General features: G+C 46.2%; 1 protein-coding gene across 1 annotated transcript in view; it reads right to left on the reverse strand.

Annotated features, from left to right (window-relative positions):
• MGARP (mitochondria localized glutamic acid rich protein) overlaps positions 1-12,951 on the reverse strand; it is a 21,825-nt gene extending 8,874 nt beyond the window's left edge. The window contains exons 1-4 of the mRNA XM_054172574.1: positions 12,747-12,951; positions 10,491-10,594; positions 9,332-9,419; positions 4,007-4,240 (exon numbers count right to left, since the gene is read on the reverse strand). Of these exons, the coding sequence (XP_054028549.1) occupies positions 4,007-4,240; positions 9,332-9,419; positions 10,491-10,594; positions 12,747-12,831 (511 nt within the window). The 5' untranslated portion in view covers positions 12,832-12,951. The remainder of the gene's footprint in view (positions 1-4,006; positions 4,241-9,331; positions 9,420-10,490; positions 10,595-12,746) is intronic.
• Positions 12,952-15,917: the final 2,966 nt, after the last annotated feature.

Consider the following 15,917-nt stretch of genomic DNA (forward strand, 5'->3'; position numbering starts at 1 on the left):
AGGCAGGCTGGGATCTCTAATGATCCTGCTCCCATAGAAATATATCACCTCATCTATATGTAATCGAGATAAAAGTCCACTACGTCCAGCTGAGAGCCTAAACCCTGGTGATATGAAGCACATTTTGTAAAACAAAAAAAGAAAGAAAGATTTTTCTTCACTCCATGCAAGAAGAGAAGAAACAAATGGATTCAACCAAACAGTCTGCAGGTTGTTTGTGCCTAATGTAGGTCACTAGTCCCTAAGAAAAGCCTCATTAGTTCATACTAATGACCAGAAGACTCACTTCAAGAGAGCTTAACTCTACAAAAGATGATTAAAAAACGTTCAGCTGCTTGTGGTGGGCAGATTAAAAGCACAACAGCACAAACCACATTAATCCAGAGGAGTTTATAACACCTCATGTAATTTCAAGGGTATAGGTTTATATTCTCTGCTCTGGTGAGACCCCACCTGGAGTACTGTGTCCAGTTCTGGAGTCCCTAGTGCAGGAAGGGTCTGGATGTGCTGGAATGTGTCCAGAGAAGGACCTTGAGGATGATTAGAGGGCTGGAGCTCCTCTGCTATGAGGACAGACTGAGGGAGTTGGGGTTGTTCAGTATGAAGAGAAGAAGAAGCCTCCCAGGAGACCTTATTGTGGCCTTCCAGTATCTGAAGAAAGCTGGGGAGGGACTTTTTAGGATGTCAGGTAGGATTAGGGGGAATGGAACAAAAATAGAACTGGGCAGACTCAGATGGGATGTTAGGAAGAAATTCTTCACCATGAGACCGGTGAGACACTGGAACAGGTTGCCAAGGGGAGTGGTAGTAGCCTCATCCCTGAGGTTTTTAAGGCCGGGCTGGATGTGGCTGTGAGCAACCTGCTGCAGTGTGAGGTGTCCCTGCCCATGGCAGGGGGTTGGAACTAGATGATCCTTGAGGTCCCTTCCAACCCTGACAATTCTATGAATCTGTAATAAGGATTAGTAGCAACAAGAAGCAATTCATATTGTAGTTGGGTGGTCGGCTGAAACATCTCACCATGGGCTGGAATGGATTATGGGGAAAACTGGCATGAGTTAACACAAACAGCAAATATGAAAATGAAGACTTCTCAGCAAGCTGTGTACACCTCAGGGCTGGGTAACTTACCAAGCAAGACCCATGCACCCCCATCACCTCGGGTGGCTCTGTGCGCCTGGCACGGCTGCACGATCAGGTCAGCAAAAGTCCTGCCCAGAGAGCGGCCACTCCTGCCCAGTGCAGACCACATTTGCTTCTCTAGGCTGCAGACAGCTGGCACTGTAATGCCATTTGAGCTTGCCATGGAAAGCACTGGCACATTCACCCACTAATCCTCCCCAAACCCAGTTACTCACCCAAACAATGTTTGAAATAACAGTGAAGAGACCACAGCCCTCAGTCTTTACAGAATTAGGCAGGAACCTATACCACAGAAGCCCAGGACAGCAGAGTTTGGGGCTAATTGCTTTTGTAAAAATATGTAAAACTCAAGCCTCAAATACCAGAGTTGGAGAAATGCTGATAGCAGCAATCCATGAAACTGAAAGCCACAGATGCACCACCACCACCTCACACAAACAGCAGCTTGCCAGTCTGTGTGGTTTATAGCATTTGTTCTACCTGGAGGAAAATCAATCTTCATTTATGGTCCCCACAGAGAGTACCCTTAGGAGAACAGCAGGAAATGTAACTGCATTAGGCAGTAACCAAGAGTGACACTGCAACAGCTTGAGTAATCAAAAGGCACAGAAAAACAGACTTTAGAGGAAGCTAAAAACTTGGAACTAGATTATCCTTGAGGTCCCTTCCAACCCAAGGACTCTATGATGGGTATGTATACTGGAGCTGGAGACAAAATGTCCATTGGCACCTTGCACTTCCAAACACTGCAGAAAGCCTTGTAGAACAAAAGAAGCAATTGCATTTCAAGCAGCTAACAATAAAACCACTTGCACCCTCATCTGCAGCGGTAACATCAAGCCACCACCAAAACTAATAACAGTTATTGAACCAAGTAATTCTTTTCTTCCAAGTAAGCCTAAATTTCCTCAGGCAGTTCTGAAAGAAAAATCCTTCCCTGGCCCTGTAAAAAAATGTAGATACACTTTGTTTTTCCTCTAAATGGAGAGAAAGCATGACAAAATAGCTACACACAAAACTGAGAAGCCATTTCCAGCAGGATTTCAGTCATAACTTTAAACAGAAAAACAAATACAACCACAAAGAGCTGCTGAGTGCAGGTAAACTTCACAGAAAGAGTAGTTGGCCATTGGAATGTGCTGCCCAGGGAGGTGGTGGAGTCACCAGCCCTGGAGATGTTCAAAACAGGACTGGAAGTGGCACTTGGAGCCATGGTTTAGTTGTCATGAGGTGTTTAATAGGTTAGGCTTAATGATCTCTGAGGTCTTTTCCAACCTGGTTGATTCTGTGTAAACACTGAACAAAGTGATACATAAAGAACAAAGAAAATCAAAATACCATCTTGTATTTCAAGTATTATGCCAATGGCAACTACCTGTTAGGCAGCTGAAAGGAAAGGGATGCTGGTTTCAGCCTCTGTGTGTAAGCCCACATGCTGCTTGTTCAACCCTTCATGCAGTCAGAATCACAGAATGAACCAGGTTGGAGAAAATCTTTGTGATCATCAAGTCCAACCTGTCATCCAACACCATCTAATCAACTAAACCTTGGCACTAAGTGCCTCATCCAGTCTTTTTAGACACCTCCAGGGATGGTGACTCACCCACCTCCCTGGGCAGCACATTCCAATAGCAAATCTCTCTTTCTGTGAAGAACTTCCTCCTAACATCCAGCCTAAACCTCCCTTGGCTCAGTTTGAGACTGTGTCCTCTTGTTCTGGTGCTGGTTGCCTGGGAAAAGAGACCAACCCCCTCCTGGCTACAATCTCCCTTCAGGTAGTTGTAGAGAACAGTAAGGTCTTCTGCAGGCTAAGCAACCCCAGCTCCCTCAGCCTCTCCTCACAGGGCTGTGCTCCAAACCCCTCCCCAGCTTTTTTGCCCTCCTCTGGACAGGTTCAAGCAACTCAACATCTTTCTTAAACTGAGGGGCCCAGAACTGGACACAGTACTCAAGGTGTGTCAAGTTCTGGGCCCCTCAGTCAAGAGCCAGAGGCTCCCATTGATTGCTCAGATCCAAGGAAGGAACCTTTTCAAGTGTCATGCTGCTCTTCTATGGATGGGGCCTGCAGGAGAGCAGTCCCTGAAGTGAGGCTAAAGGTGACCTGGTGGCAGGAGCCTCTGCAGTCTCCCAGGGCAAGACTCATATTTCACACAGCAGTCCCAGGAGGGAAACCTCATGTGAACTGCTGAGGAGATCCATAGGCTTCACCCTTCCCTTCAGCACACCTGCTGCCAACAGTCATTTACAACAGTCTGCACTGGGGACCAGTGCACGACAGAACTGTTCACCGGCATGGTGGGGGTTGGAAAGAGCCTCCAGAGATCATTGAGCCCAACCCCCTGCTACAGCAGGGTCACCTAGAGCAGGTGTCCAATACCCATCTGCTGGTTTACTGAATTTTGACATTTTGTAGCCTAGTGTATCCTTAAGACTGAGATCATAACATTCTGGCTGCTTGGTTACCCTGCCAGAACAGCTGTGATTATTTGGTGTACGTGAAAAGACAGCATTTAGATTATTCCTTAACAAACACTGAAGACCCAGGTTTAACTGACCATGTGACAGGCTCACCTCAAGAGAAGATCTTAAAGAAGAGAAACAGACTAGGGTAGTGAAATGAACTTTTCATTCCACAGACTTACTGTCTATGGTGCCACAGGCAGCATGCTTGCAGAGACACTGATTTAATAAACTTAATTACTTTCTGCTCAACACATGTCAAGGTAATGCCTGAATTAGTTTTCACTGCAGGACAAACTCCATTAGGAACACTGATGTTTGTTCTTAATGTTCTGTAGCAAGAGGCAAAGTTTATAGAACCCACAACACAGACACATACAAAACTGACATTGGGTAAGTTAACCTTGCACTGCAGCAGCTTCTGAATTAGCAGCAACTTCCAAGTTAGCAGCAGCTTCCTGCTGTGCTTCCTCCACAGCAGGGGATGCCTCAGGAGCTGGCAAGTCATTCTCCTCTCCAGTTCCTGGGGATACCCCAGAACTCTCATCCTGTGCTGCAGGTCCAGCAGCAGCTACTGCAGCAGCCTCTTCCGTGGCTGTCTCTCCTTCAGTGACTTCATCTGTCTCTTCTTCATCACCTTGTAAGGATTTATTTAATACAATAGAGAGAGTAAAGTGCATGCATGCAACACAAATTCACCAACTACTTCTTACCATTGTCCTCACTTACATTTAAAATGGGAAGCTAAGCCTTGGGAATCAGAATTGACAAAGTTAAGAAACCAATACTCAGTCCCCACCTATGGCCTGATGTGGCACCCTAACAGCTGTTTACAAGCTGAGGAAACCATATTCTTAATTACTGAGCTTCGGGGCTGCTTCAGTGTAGGAAGAAAATAAACTGTGGCTTAAAGCAAGTGACTGACTGCAAGAGGTGGGAGTGCAGAGAAGGATGAAAAAAACAAACTAACAAAAAGTGTTGTTCCAAACCCACTCTGCTGAAAGGGGCAGCGATAAAGCACCCACCAGTGTCAGAGGGAGCAAGGATTCTTGTCCTGGTTGCACCCAGCAGTAGAAGTACCACACTGGGAATGAGACATTTGCTACCATACTTAAAAGAAGCCCTTATGGAGTTGATTACCCACTTCGAAGCACTGCAAGCCAAGATGTACCTTCAGTTTGTGCAGGGCTACTTTAAAGGTGGCTCACTTGGCTGACAATAGCTGCAATAGCACCAAGCCCAGTAGGTGATTAGGTTTCAGATGGGTTTCGTGCCATCTCGCTCTGTGCTGTCCCAGGTACTCTGCTATATCAATGTCTGTCACCCCTGCAAGAGCCACAGCCCTCAGGTAAGGAAGGCAAGGTCTGTGGGGCAGAATTAAACAGGGGACTCTTAGAGAAGCTAAGTTTATGTAAGAGCACCACTTGCTAATTTTAAGCAGTCAGCATTCACTTTACTGCAGATGTGACCCCTTGTTTTTCTTTTTACAGGTCCCAGCTGTCTTTTAAAGTCTTCTCTACCCTGCTGTGGGTTGGACTCTTCAGGATCTGCAAACCCCAGTGCTTCCCGAGCATGCATTACTTCAAACTCAGTTGAGAGGAGTCATCCAAAACAAGCAGCACACAGCAACGTTGATGCACAATCACCAAGCAACCATGCAAGCTAACAAAAGGAAGCTGTGTAGCATGTATTCACTGCAAGTTTACCTCTAGAACCAACTCACCATGTGACAAAACACAGCTGGAAATACAGTTTGTGAGACGGTGTAAACTAAGTAAACAGCTTAAAGAGACATAGTCAGAATTCACTTTATTATTCTATTATTCTATTTTATTATTCCATTATTTATTAGTATTGGGTCTTTCCTCCAATCTGTTTAAAAGCTTTAAACAGATCAGATTTAATTCTTGGTTTTCTTCTGCCAGTGCAGGCCTATCGTTTTGTGTCCAGGTTTCAATGCAAATCCGTTCACAGCTCAGTGAAAACCAAAGCTTGGTAGGGTGCAACCTGATCATGTCCCTTTAAGAGGATGCTGTATTTCAAAACCACTAAAATTGATCACACAAAGAACAGACAGGCCAAGCTCAGCATTCAGAACACTTTATTGGACAGTCAAGTGTAGAGTGCAGTCATTCAGAACAGCCAGCTTCTCAATCTCAGAACTGCCTTCTACAAAGCAGATTCAGTAAATAAGCTCAATATGGTTTGGCCTTGCAAACACAGGTAGGTCTCTGAAAGTCTCACAAGGAAGGAGTTTTACAATAGAAGGCATAAAGTCATCCCAAGGTAGGCTGCAAGGTAGGCAATGGTGAACGACTGTCCTTTGTTTGTATTAAACTTCCTCAGGTTTGGAAAGAGATTTCCCTTGTATTTTAGGCTGGAAAGTGTAAAAGCAGAGTAGAGATTAGAAAGATTGAATCAGCTTGCATCGAGTTAAAAAAAAGACAAGTCACTACTACAAAAGGAGGAATTCAGGAACAAGTTTAAAGGAGGCACACAAAACAGGAGACAAAACTCAGCATTTGCTAAAGAAGCAAGCAGAAAGTTCTGCAAGGCAAACATCATTTCACAGCTCGAATGATGTCCCAGGCTTCCCACTGCTATTTCAAGGCAGGCTTCTGACAGGGCCTTTTTAAAATCCCTCTCTAAATTTGCAAGTAGCCTTTAAGTTAAGAAGAGCTACAGAAACTTTGCTGTGAGAGATTGTTTTTTCTTACAAGCCTGAGATAATTTAGTTAACATACCATGAAGTATCATTCCAACCCTCCAATCAATAAACAAGCCATCGTTTCTCTTGTTTTGACCACCTTGTTTGCTACGTGCAGTTCTTTTGTAATAGACATTTTGGGGGTTGGGCACAAGGGGAGAACATCCCTCAGGATGAGAAACCTTGAAGGTTATTTACATCAGGAGACTCAAGCTCTGATTAGCTGCTCCCCAGTATTAATTTCTCCCAGCTGAAAAGTTCCTCCCTTACCACGGGGCACACAGAAAATACGCCACGACTGTGCTGTTTGGCATGCTGCTGCTCCATCCACCACAGTGTTACCAGCACTGGTTTACAGCTTATCTTAAGCTTGATTTTATGTGAACCTAAAAAATGTATTGATTGCTCTGGGAGCAGGATTTGTAATGGCTCCTATCAGCAGTGCTCCCTGTGAGAAAGTGCTAAGGACTACCTGAACCTACGGAATGCGTGGGGAAAGAAGCTGCAGGGGCACCTCTGGGAAAAGCAGCACTATGGGAACACTCTGTGACAAGAGAGACACAAAAATACTACTATGCAGGGAGCAAGGGTGGGGAAAAAAAAGGGGAGGAGGAGAGACACAGAATCTTCTGAGAAAGCACACAGAGGGTTCTATAGGAAAAGTAAGAACAGAAACCTCTTCGGCAGGGGGGGTGGATACAGTTGGGAATGAAGAAGGGTATTTAAAAAGAGCTGATTCAACAGTAGTTTTGTGTTGTGTGCTGGAATTAGCTACTCAAAGTCCAGGATATGGACATGCTGGAAGGTGTCCAGAGAAGGGCCACGAGGATGAGCAGAGGGCTGGAGCACCTCTCCTATGAGGACAGGCTGAAAGAGTTGGGGCTGTTCAGTCTGGAGAAGAGAAGGCTCCAAGGTGACCTAATTGTGGCCTTCCAGTAGCTGAAGGGGGCCTACAAGAAGGCTGGGAAGGGGCTTCTTAGGATCTCAGGTAGTGATAGGACTTGGGGGAATGGAATGAAGCTGGAGGTGGGGAGATTCAGACTGGATGTGAGGAGGAAGTTCTTCCCCATGAGAGTGGTGAAGCCCTGGAATGGGCTGCCCAGGGAGGTGGTTGAGGCCCCATCCCTGGAGGTGTTTAAGCCCAGGCTGGATGAGGCTCTGGCCAGCCCGCTCTAGTGTGAGGTGTCCCTGCCCATGGCAGGGAGGTTGGAACTAGATGATCCTTGTGGTCCCTTCCAACCCTGACTGATTCTATGATTTAATCAGAAATTCAGCAGTGAAAATCATACAGGAAACAAGTTTCAACTGTGCTCCCTGGATGGCCTTAAGGGATGTTTTGGACTTCTCACTATCAATAATAAGGGAGGCAGCAATCACCTGCCATTGGCTGGGGCATTTATCTAAGTTACTAAGCAGCACAAGATTATGGGATGTCTGGAGAGCACCCAAAGTCAGAATTAAGTTACAAAGCACTGAGTACTCTTGATTTCAGTCTCAGGCATCAGAGGTGTGGCCTTCAGCGGTAAGCCAACAGCACCAGTGACTCTGTGGGCATCCCACTCAAACATTTTGGTAGACTAGGGTTAAAACACAGCACCTTGCAGAATTGAACCTTAAGAGTAAAGTGGGAACACACTGATGTCATTTTGAGTGCCCTGGGAGGTTTGCTTAATGCTTCCACATCTCCCACCTTCTGACTCTGTCAGTCAGAATGTCAAGAGCATAACCCTCATTTCTTTCCTGAACAGCAGATGACCAAGTCACTAGGAGAAGTATCTGCTTTGGTCCTGGTTAGGTTGTTTTACTTTAGGAACAATGAAAGATTGCACTAAACTTGTGGCCAACTTGTCAGCATTTAAAGAAAAATACTGGTTAAAAAAACCCTCCCTGCTTCCAGCTACTTCAAAGACAGGAGATTCAAGGGTTTTGCCATTTTTACATCTCAAAAATCTGCCACTTTTAAAGTTCTAAAACCAGAGGCCGTGTTGTGGGAACTTCAGGACAAAGAGCTTCAAATCAAACAATTTTCAGGACAGACAACTCAAAGCATGCTCTCACATGGTAAAAATAAATGAATAAATAAAGATTGACTTGGCACAGTTTATTCAAACATATTTGCACACGAAGAATTGGTTAAATCAATTCTCCAGATGTCAGGATCAGAAGAGAAAAATAAGCAGCAGCACCAAGTGCTGTGACTCAGAGGTATTTATTTATGAAATAAGTAGAAATATAAAGATCCTCAAGAAGTACTTTTTCTAATGGCTGTTCCCTAGCCAGGCCATTCTTGCCAACGTTCTATCTTTCATGTTAATGCTGCCAAAACACTAATTGATGCAGACAGGGACAACATTCCATTGCAAGTATTTGAACTAACATGGTCTAATTATTTAAGCATGAAGAGCTAAGTGAGGATTTGCCATACATTTAGGGGGTGGGGTGGTGGGGGTGTCTGCTTTTCATTTAATCCTAAATAATGATAATAAAAGGATTACAAAATAAATCACAGTTCTGGGACAAGAAATGGGTCCCATTTATTTATTTATTTTTAAATATAGGGCTTTTTTTTTCCCCCTATTGAACTGTGCTCCCTCCTGGCACGTGGCCTGCACCCAAACTGTTGGCCAAGAGGAAGATTTTATCTCCTTCCCCCCTGACAAACAAAAGCATAAAAATGATTTTGACAGCACGATGCATTTAGTCAAATTTCATTAAGCTTCCAGTAAATCAAATGCAAATACTCAACACAATTAATGGTTCACACATCAACTCCTTCCATCCCAGGAGACTCCTGCAAGGTTGATCACAGACCACAGATTCACTGCCTAAGCATTAAGCCCCTTCCCAAAACGTGTGGAGAAGGAGCTTTGTAACAAAACACTGCACAACCGCCTTTGTCTCTACTCCCACTCACAGAGCTCAGGCAAGGACTTGGCCAGGGTTAAGGCCTGATTAGACAATCTAGGAGTCTGTTCCAGATCCTCCTGCACCCAGAGAAAAAGAGAGAAGAGCTCAACTCACCCCTGCTGTTCCGCTCCTTAGCTCTCTCTTGGAGGATATGCATATGTTCAATATAGTTGCTGCGGGATGAACTGACTACTCTGTAGGCCTGAAAGAAAATGACACCTAAACTTATTGCTACATCCCTGCAAAGTTCCAGACCAAAAAAAGAACAGAAGAGGGGAGAAAAGGGTTCTTAAGCAAGTGCTAGAGCTCATCTTAAAGGCTTATCAAATTATGTTAAGCAAAGTTCAGAAAAAATAACTCTGTTTTGCTCTCCTGACATATTTATACACTTCATGTTGCTCCACTGTTAACAAGCAAATGTAACAGCATGCAGCTTTCAAAGTGCTGTTTGAACTGAACAGTGGTTTAAGATAAATAAAGGTTAAAAAAAAACCCAAACAAACCACAAAGCAAGCAACTATGATAAAAAGATGACAGCAAGAGATTCTGTTACTCCTCCTGTGCAATCACAGAAGTTTGATACTAGGAAGGAGCAGAAGCTACTTACCCTTCAAGAGGATTATTTTGTGGGAGGGGGGAAAACACGTACATCTCTGGGATGTGCCACTCACTACCTCATTTCTTGCCATTATCACAAATCTCTTCCACTCTTGGGAGTGGAAGGAAGCGATGAAATGGAGGCTTTGGGGATGTGAAGCACAGTCTGATATATTCAGACGCCGAGAAAGGAACGATCCCCCAAAAAGCTTGACAAAAGCTGATGTTTACAAAACTTTCAACATGTTTTTTCTAAGTAGTATTCTTATCATGAACAAGGCTCATAATCTTCCCCTTGCAGCTTCAGACAGCTTACTTCCTATCTGTCTTGCCCACGGTGAGATACTCTTAATGTTTGTGGTTGACAAGAGGAGGCAAGGGGTTAGAGGCAGCAGGCGCCATGCTCCATCTTTGGATGCATTAATTTTGCGTAGTTTTAGGTGGGTTTTCCACTAAGAATGACAACAGCACTAGAGAGCAGAGTAACAGTAAAGCAGGCAAGCACTAAGCATTCCGTTTCTTTAGCTCTCTTGAACTGAGTTTTAAGTTAGACTTATTTACATGCTACCACACCCGCATTCCCTTGACTGTGTCTTGATCATATCCTTTAACCCAAAACACACTTTGTACCACGCCAACTCAGAAAGCACAAACAACTCTGTTCCCAAACACTTACATAAAATAAACCACCAAAAGCAGCAACACCAGCAAGGAGATAGTAAATCATGTTCTCTCCAGAAGAGCCAGGAACGCTCCCAGATGACATCTGGCGAGGAGGTGCTACAAAAACCATTATTTGAATTAGAACAGAATAGAATAGAATTAACCAGGTTGGAAGAGACCACAGAGATCATCAAGTCCAACCTATCACCCAACACCATCTAATCAACTAAACCATGGCACCAAGCACCCCATCCAGTCTCTTCCTAAACACCTCCAGTGATGGCGACTCCACCACCTCCCTGGGCAGCACATTCCAATGGCAACTCACTCTTTCTATGAAGAACTTCCTAACATCCAGCCTAAACCTACCCTGGAGCAGCTTGAGACTGTGTCCTCTTGTTCTGGTGCTGGTTGCCTGGGAGAAGAGACCAACCCCCTCCGGGCTACAACCTCCCTTCAGGTAGTTGTAGACAGCAAGAAGGTCTCCCCTGAGCCTCCTTTGTTCCAGGCTAAGCAACCCCAGCTCCCTCAGCCTCTCCTCATAGTGCTTGTACTCCAAACTTCTCACCAGCTTTGTTGCCCTTAATTAATGTAAAGTGCTGCTGAAACACCCTCATGAAACAGAATGAAGGAACCTGAACTCTATATGGGTAAGGATGGTTTTAAAAGATGTAATAAAACATAGAGGTACAGCTTAGTGATGTTTAGAACAACTGAGTAATACAGGGTGTGGTGCTTAACTGGAAGAGGTACATAGCTGAGCTCTCCCTAAGAGCCTAAGATCCTCTGGGAAATGCTCTCTGCCGAGCAACATCCAAATACTGGATGCAGCCTATATAAAATTAAGAACTACCTAAGGAACATAAAACCCGCCCCCCCCCCAAAAAAAAAGGACTGTAAAAAAGTTCTTGCCTAAGGTATGTAAAAGAATACATCTGTCCATGCTCAATCCTGCTGCAGTCATGATCAGCAGATGGAGCAAATCTTCAGTTTAATAATTAAGCACCTTTGAGGAAAAAGCTTTTCCTCTGAATTCACATTCTTCTATTTTTAAATGGACTGCTGCTATTTAGATAGGCATCTATAACTCAGGTATTGATTGGCAGGGCAGGGCAAGCAGGATTACACTGTTTTAGCCCCGATCAAGTACATATTCACTAGAACAGCAGGGTTTGGGTTTTGTTCACTATTTCTGTAGCTTTGGTGCTTGCTACAGGCATGGATTCTTCTGTATATCTCACAAAGAGATCCACAAATAAGACCCACGACCATCATCCTGTTCAGCAGCAAAGCATTCGGCTGAATTTGGTGGCTTCATCCCAAATGAGAAACGCCTCAACGTATGGGGTGCTCGCCGAGCATTAAAATGGCTCTGAGCATTTCAATCGGGAGCTGCAAAAATAGTCTCAATCTCAAAATGTTGCCATCGGATGACGGATTATGTTCAGCATCATCTGTCTCATGACACACTTTTCAGATCCCTCTTCAATAATCGAGCACGCTAATGGATCTTCTTACGTTCGCAGCTACATTCCGCAGTAGTTTCGCATTAACGCTGCCTTCTCAAAGGCTGCACACTACAGGTCGAAAGGTGCTCATGGGGCCTGCGATCATTCAGCACGGCCTCAGGATTTTTTTTATGCTACTGGTTACACAATTCCTGATGCGCCAAAAGCCATGGCCGCGCACACCGGGCTGATTCACGCTCGCCCCCGGCGCTGAGGAAGCCACTGCTTTGACCGCCCACTTCAGGGGGCCTGCCCCTCTCTATGCTTTTTTTGTTGCGGGGTGGCAGCGAAGATGAGGACGGTCCCCTCGCTGCGGGAGCCGGGTTACACCTGCCCGCCACCGAGCCGCTTATTCCCAGGGGAGAAGGTCGGGAGGGGGTGGCGGAGCGCGGCCCCACCCGCAGCCGCTGCTCCCAAGGACGAGCCGCCCGGCGCGGGCTGGGGCTCCTCGACGGAACGCGGCGGCGGTTTGAAGGCAGCCGGTCCCCGGCGCGGCCGATGAAGCAGCATTCCCGGCTCCTCCCGCCCCGCACACCGCGGGAGCCGCAGCCGAGCGCTGTCACCGGCCGCACCGTGCAGCCCCCGGCCCACGACCTTCGCGCGTCCTCCCTCCGCCGCGGTGAGAGGCGGCGGCGCGTCACCGTCACCTTCCCTGTCCCGTCCCATCCCGCCCCGCGCGTCCGTCCCCCACCCGGCGCCTCGCACTGTCCCCTTGACCTCTACCCGGCACCGGGTCGAGCTCCGAGGCGGCCCCCGCGTACCGCGCTGCTTGAGACGGCTTGCAGCAGAGGGGGCCCTGCTTAGGCGGGACGCCAACACCTGCGAGGCGGCCCTGCAGAGGTACATGGCGGCGGCGAAGGGAGCCGGTGAGCGGAGCGGAGGGGGCACGCCGAGCTGCCTGACAGCGCGAAGCGGCGGCGGAGACAGAAGACTGCGATCCTCCGCCCCTCTCCCCTGCGGGGCGGGACCGGCGCAGCCCCGCCCCCGGGACACGTGCCGGCGCACCTGGGCGCGCTGCCGGCAAGGGCCAAGGATAACCCAGCGCCGGGGCTGCCGCGGCCCTGCCAGGGAACCGTGGCTTCGCTGCAGAGCAAAGGAGATCCGTAACGCAGGGGTCGTACCAGGTACCGCTGCTTAAACGCTAGCCAAGGAAAATGGAGCCAGCGGGGCTCGATACTCAGGCTGGAATTACTGGAAACTCCACAGACCCAGAACACGATGAAAGACACAAGGGACTGTATTTACCAAGGATGAGAGGGGAAAGATGGTGTGGCACATAGTACTCTTTCTGAGTAAAGCAGTACTAAGTGTGTTCCTTCACCAAAAGTTTCTGGAAAAAGATCAGGAGAAATCAGCTAAGCCTACAGCAAAGGGCACTGGGGTTAAACATCAGGACAAAGGAGTTCAACACTGCAGGTAAAGGGGTTGGAAAGAAATCACTGCTATGGGATCCCTATGTACTTCTCCACACATAGACACTCACCTCTTTACTTGTTCCTTCCCTATGCATAGCTTCAATGTTCCCCCACTAATTATTTAATGCTGTATCTCATTTTTCTGTCCTTTGTCCTTGATTGACCTTGATGCATGAAGACAAGGTGAGGGCATAAGCACTCTCAAGGCAGCACTTCCACTAGAGACTGACATCTGCTGTGTCTGTCTCACCACTACAGATGTGGACACCTTCCAGGCAGTAATTCTAAAGACACTGACAGGGGACAGCCAGCCTCTCCTCCATGACACACAGAGGCCTGCATAAGGCACCGCACATGCTCCCCATGTCCTGCCCTGAACAAACAGCACAGAATTGATGCTATCCCCTCAGCTGCCAGCAACTGCACTTCCAAGGAACAGGTCCATGGGGAAATAGCAGGTATAGCTCTGTCAGAAGGCTGCAGGACAGAAAAGTAGCTGTGCCCAAGAGAGCACACATAATAGCCACCTAGGGACAGACAGACTAACAAGCTACAGACCAGTTAAACAGTCCCTAAGATGAAAGACTGAGCTTTCATCTTTCTTATCTGAAAATACAGAATACATTTCAACCTCCCATGCAGAAGCAAAGCAAACTTCCTGACACAGAAAAACAACAAAGACCCACAGAAAATGGAAGGGCCGGCCACCTCTGATTTTTGTTGTCTTTAAACAAAGCTTCAGTTCTGCTCTAGGGAAAGAAAGAAAAGAAGAGAGAAAGAAAAATCCATCTAGGCCAGAAAGGACTGAAGAGCAGCAGCACTCAGGAACTAGACCAAGCTTGCAAACAGGTATGTAACTTCAATTATAGTATCCAGTGAGTACTCGGTCAAGACAGAGTTGAAAGCTGCTTCTTTGCTGTGTAAAGTTACAAATCCACATTTCAGCACTGGCATGGACTACATTTATCACACTGCCCATGAATCCCATTCCTTGTATTTGCTTATTGCTTGTATTCTTCATGTAGCAATAAAAACAATGGCAGGGCCAGAGTACACTTACCTCCTGGAGTATCTGCTGAACTTCCTCTAAACCGATGTCTTAAGTTTGTAACAGACCTCCCAGAACAACAACAGAAGCTTCAAAAACAACCACAATAAACCCTGAAAGAGACATGCCACATCAAACAATTTCAACACCAGCAGAAGGAAATATAAAGGGCAGGAAAAAGCCTTCACAAGTTCCCTCCAGACTTCATAATTTATTTCATAATTTTGCACATGGCATGAATGAACACAGAAGTATTTAGGTACTTTATACTTCTGCTGTCCTCATTTCTTTGCAGGGCAACTGGTGAGCATGTTACTTCTTTACTGCACATGCCATCAACCTAAGAAAGGAGGGGAAAAGAAAAAGCCAATTAAAAACCATAGCAACAAGAAAAAAAGAGATACAATGCATATGGTTAGAAATACCTCTCAAGACACTGTAATTTTAGCTGGAGAGAAACAGTGATAAAGAGGAACCACCACACCACTACAAGTGTTTCCATACTTTGTGTAAGCAACTCTTTCATGTGGTACATTAACTGCTCTGGAGCCATAATGCACAGGAAGTTTTTTAGCTGGCAGAAAAGGGTATTAACCACATACACTTTTGGCCTGCAATGAAAGGCTGCAGGTATCAATCTATGTGCAACACAAGGGTGAAACAGAGATGTGTTTCAAGATGTTGACTTGCTGGAAGGTGTCCAGAGAAGGACAACAAAGCTGGGGAGGGGTCTGGAGCACAGCCCTATGAGGAAAGGCTGAGGGACCTGGGGTTGCTTAGCCTGGAGAAGAGGAGGCTCAGAGGTGACCTTATTGCTCTCTACAACTACCTGAGGGGAGGTTGTAGCCAGGTGGGGGTTGGTCTCTTCACCCAGGCAAGCAGCACCAGAACAAGAGGACACAGTCTCAAGCTGTGCCAGGGGGGGTTTAGGCTGGATGTTAGGAGGAAGTTCTTCACAGAAAGAGATTTGCCATTGGAATGTGCTGCCCAGGGAGGTGGTGGAGTCTCCATCATTGGAGGTGTTGAAGAGGAGACTGGACGAGGCACTTGGTGCCATGGTTAGTTGATTAGATGGTGTTGGGTGATAGGTTGGACTCAACGATCCCGAAGGTCTTTTCCAACCTGGTTAATTCTATTCTATTCTAACAAAGAGGCAAAAATAGCCTATTTTAGTGACCTTGCTCTCATTGCTGCTGAAACACTTGTGTGGTATTGTCTTTGCAATCTAAATTCATTAGGGATGTGTAATTTCCTCCGAGTTTGCACACCCCATACAGAAATCTGGCAGCAAATATGCACCCAAATTAACATATCAGTATCAGTCAACTTCTCTCTTTAAAACTAGGAATAAGTTAGAAGAACACCAAAAGTCAAGATGTAAAGTATTAAGGAAAATAAGGGATGGAGAAGAAAAGTCTGTCCTGTATCTTGACTGCTTAAGAGAAGTCAAAGACCTGCAGTTGCAAAAG

Source organism: Dryobates pubescens, chromosome 24, assembly GCF_014839835.1.
Source record: "Dryobates pubescens isolate bDryPub1 chromosome 24, bDryPub1.pri, whole genome shotgun sequence".
NCBI lineage: Eukaryota > Metazoa > Chordata > Aves > Piciformes > Picidae > Dryobates > Dryobates pubescens.